At 26.7% G+C, this 4419-nt stretch overlaps 1 protein-coding gene across 1 annotated transcript in view; it reads right to left on the bottom strand.

The window, feature by feature from the left end:
- Positions 1-1863, bottom strand: part of Phum_PHUM586020 (uncharacterized protein) — a gene marked incomplete at both ends in the record, with an annotated part of 2590 nt that extends 727 nt beyond the window's left edge. The window contains 2 exons of the mRNA XM_002432418.1: positions 1486-1622; positions 1845-1863. Coding sequence (XP_002432463.1) covers positions 1486-1622; positions 1845-1863 — 156 coding nt within the window. The remainder of the gene's footprint in view (positions 1-1485; positions 1623-1844) is intronic.
- Between the last annotated feature and the right edge of the window lie 2556 nt (positions 1864-4419).

Below are 4419 nucleotides of genomic sequence, written 5' to 3'. Positions count from 1 at the left end.
AAAAACCGGAAAGGCGTGCTGTCTACATACTACACGTTTTTATGTAAAAACATATTCTAAATTTATTATTATTATTATTATTATTATTATTTATTTTAATGCCAAAAAGTTTGTAAAAACTTTTTAATTTTTAAATCATTTATTTTAAAAACGTAAGATAAAATTATTTAATAGTTTATATTAGTTTAAATTAGTCTTCCTTTTAACTACCGAAAAACGGGAAAAAAAGGGGGAGGAAAGGATATTTCCAGGTATTTTCCCGGTTATTCAATTTAATTAAACTTTTTTTTTTTTAAATTAAAACACCAAAAAAAAAAATTTAACGTGGACGTAAAAACTAAAACAATGGCAACCGCTAATAAATGTACGACTGTAACTGTTTTTTTTATTTATTTCTTTTCTCTCCCCTCCCACACGTTAATTTTTCCCGACATCATTACTAACCCCGCCCAATTTTTTTCGACTACTCGTTTTCAACCAATCATTTACCCCCACGGGTTTATTTCCCCACCTATTATTCACTTTCGTTTTTATTTATTTTTTTTCCCCTAGCCCCTAAGCTCCTCCAACTCTCATTTTTCTTTTTCAATCACTGTCAATTTCCCCCCCCCCCCCCACACCATCGATGCGACCGATCCCATCGGTTTTTTTTCTTTCTAAGAAATTATCGTTGTAATTAACCGTTATCCGGAAATCGTTTCCGTCTTTTCCCCTCTCTCTCTCCCTTCTCCTTCCCCTCCTCGTAAATTCAAAAGACGACGGAGAAGAAGAAAGTGTAAAGGTTGTCGAAAAGTTTTTCATCAGAAAGTTTTCCGGGGTTCATTATCAATTCCTAAAACTTTATCAAGACTTTCTTTTTAGGTATTACAAAAACCAAATTAAAGCACTGGGAAAATTTTTTTCTGGAAAATTCCAGAATTTTTTATTTTATTTTTATTTTTTAACGATTAAAACAAAAACCGGGGAAAAAAAAAATTATGTTAAAAGTTTCAAATTTCGATTTTTGATATTTTATCTTAATCCAAATAATAATAATAATAATAATAATAATAATAATAATAATAATAATAATAATAATAATAATAATAATAATAATAATAATAATAATAATAATAATAATAAAAGATAATTAATTAAATCTCACATAAAAATCCTTTTTTTTGTTTCCAGGAGGTTATATTGTTTTATTCAAAAGTTATGGAGAAAAAAATTTTTTTTTTCCATTTATAATCGATGATAATTTTTTTTTTTTTTTTTGGAAAATCTTGAAAAATTTAAAAATAAATGATATGAAAAAAAAAAACCTAAATGAATCGTTTAACTGGAGAATTTTTCCGGAGGCGTTTCCAAAGAGTTTTGAACCGGAAAACTTTTTTTTTTTTTGTTTAATTTAAAAAACGTTTTTTTTTCCGGTTTTGAATTGAATGAATTTTATCATTTTTTTGCCTGATGGATTATCATTAAGGTAATAATAAACTAACTTACTTTATTGTTCTTCTGCCACGAACACGTTCCTTTTTTATTAAGTATCGTACATGTTAATTTAACATCTTCACCGGGGTTAACTTCCGTATATTCTGGTTGTTTGTCAAATTTTTGCAAACCCGACGTGAGGAGTAAACCTGTAAAAAAAAGAAAAAAAAATTACATCAAAAAAAAAAAAATTGGCGGGAAATTTAAAAATTCGAAAGAGTAAAAATCGAAGAAGAGAAATTTTTTTTTTTTTTTTTTTTTAATACGTGGTAGTAGATACTTTTTCTTTATTATTATTATTATCTTTTTCTTCCGTTTTTCCCCCTTCCCTTTACACCACCTTCCCTCTCTCTCTCTCTCTCTTCTTTCACCTTTTTCCGACCTCCTCATTTCTCTTTCAGTTTCCTCTTTTTTTATATTTGAATGAAAAAAAAAAAAAAAAAGGAAACCCGGATTTTAAACTCTTTGATTCAAATTCTTTTCCTTCCTGGATTTTTTTTTTTGAATAAAAGAAAAAGGAAAAAAAAAAGAAAAGGAAATAATTTTTTTTTTTTGATATTTTATTAAATTGTCCGTCGTCATTATATAGTAGTAAACCTTAATAAAAAGGTTCCAACCTTTTTTTTTATTTTTATAAAGAAAAATTATTTTTCCATTCATAAAATTCACGAGATGAATTTTTTTTTTTTTAATTAAAATGATAATAATAATAATAATAATAATAATAATAATAATAATAATAATAATAATAATAATAATATTTAAATAAATCTATATATAACGTCCGAAATACGTTAATCTCCTTCCACGTTATCGTAAAAATTTTTTAAATTATTCAAAATTATAAAAAAAAAAAAAAAAAGAAAAAAGAAAAAAAATTTTTTTTTTTTTCCATTAAAATCTTATTTAAAATTTTCCCACAAAGATAAAAAGGTATTTGCACCTGTTTTAAGAATACAAACGGGTGGGAGAGGGAGAGAAGGGGAGAGAGAAAAAGAAGAGAAAAAAAGAAGAAAAAAATGTTTATGCAAATGATTAGATAAAAAAGGAAAAAAAAGGATTTAAAACGAATGCGTGGAGTTAAAAAAAAAAAAAGAAGTAAAATGAAATACAAGAAAAGTGAAAGTTAGAGGATAACGTCAGAGAGAGAGAGAGAGAGAGAGAGAGAATGAAAACATTATTTCGAATATAACTTATTTTAAAAATCGCGAGGGGGAAGGGGGAAAAAAAATAAGAAGAAAACCTTTTTATGCTTTGCTGTTGAAAAAAAAGGTTTAACGGTTTTTTTTTTTTTAAAAAAAAGGGGGAAGAAAAAAATTCCAGGTTTTTCCAGAGGATTTTTATGCAAAACGATAAAAGATAAAATCTTATTAATCCCCATTTTTGAAAAACCCGCGTTGAGTTTACACGAAAATATTTTCATATACACACGCACACAACAGATAATTTTGTTTATTGTTTTTTTTTCTTCTTCTTCTCCAGATTTAATTAATATTAATTTTTATCGATTTATTGAAATCCCCTCATCTCCTCCCCTCCTCCCACACTACCCCCACAAAAGAAAAATAAAAATCTTTTATTTTTTCTAGAAGATCAACGCGTTATTTAAAAAAAACGTTTTGAAATTTTCATTTTTTATTTTATTTTTTTCCGAATCTAATGCCACGTTAAAATTTAAAAATTTTACGAAATACATTTCCTTCCGTTTTCTAAATTTAATAAAGTAATAAAAAGTAATAATAAAAAAAAAACGTGGAATAAGAAATAAACAAAAATGATTATAATAATTTTTTTGTTTTTCTTTACCACCTCCCACGTACTCGCCCCTCATCCCCGCAGCACTCACTTTAATTTAATAATAATTTTTTTTCGATGAGTTTTTCATTTTTTTTTTCACGTTCGCCTACTTATAAACTTTCTTTTTTCTTCTCCAGTTCTTATTATTACTGGAGAAAGAAAAACAAAAAAAATTAAATAAATAAAAAAAATTTTTTTTTTTTTATTTTTCTACCTGGAAATTTTAGTAAATGGCAAAACTTTTTTAATTTTATTCGTTGAAATTTGATGATCGTGAATTTAAATTTTCCAGAAAGTTCCAAAAAAAAAATAATAATAAAATTATTATTATTATTATTATTATCATTTCACTCGAATCCAATTTAAAAAAAGAAAAAATTTCGTATATCGATAATTTAATTAATTTTTTTTTCTTTTTCTCTCATAACTCTGGAGAAAACGGGAAATGGAAAAAGAAGGGGAGGACGAAGGGGGAAGGGGGAAGAGACGAAGGAAAAAGGGAAAAAAATATTAACACCCGTTTTTCTAACTCGCACTTTTCTCACGCGTAAGGGTAGAGCAATAATGAGAAATAACATAAAATAAAGTGGTTTTGCGTCGATCGTGGAACCAGAAAGCAAAAAAAAAACTGGAAAAACCCTCTGGAGAATTTTTATTATAACCTAAACAAAAGATGAAAAAAGGTAAATGAGTTAAAACAATTTTCCAGACACCGCAAAAAAAAAAGAAAACTCTCAACGGTTAAATTTTCTAAAATTACGTTTTTTTCCTCCCTCCTTCATTTTTCCTTTTTAATGTCAACTTTTTTAGTCCTTTACCCTGTGTTTGTTTACCCTCTCCCCTCTCCACTCCTCTCATCGATAAATAATAATTAATTTTTACGTGAGTGCGTGTGCGGTTGTACGCATCAAAATAATCCCTTGTCACGTTTACGCGGTCGAAATAATATTTCAAGTTGGAAAAAGCAGACGACGACGAATCGTTTTTTCTTTCCAAGGGAAAATAAACTCGGAAAATTCGTGTGATAAATAAATTTCGTGGCATTAGATTAATTGATGAATAAATACATGCACGTTTTTTTTTTCTTTTTCTTAAATTTTATTAATTTTGAAAAAGGTAAGAAGATTTCATTTAAAAAAAAAAAACTTT

This window comes from Pediculus humanus, genomic scaffold (assembly GCF_000006295.1).
Source record: "Pediculus humanus corporis 1103172108310 genomic scaffold, whole genome shotgun sequence".
In the NCBI taxonomy this organism is placed as follows: Eukaryota; Metazoa; Arthropoda; class Insecta; order Psocodea; family Pediculidae; genus Pediculus; species Pediculus humanus.
The sequence above is the reverse complement of the archived record's forward strand: the minus strand, read 5'-3'. Positions and strand labels throughout refer to the sequence as shown.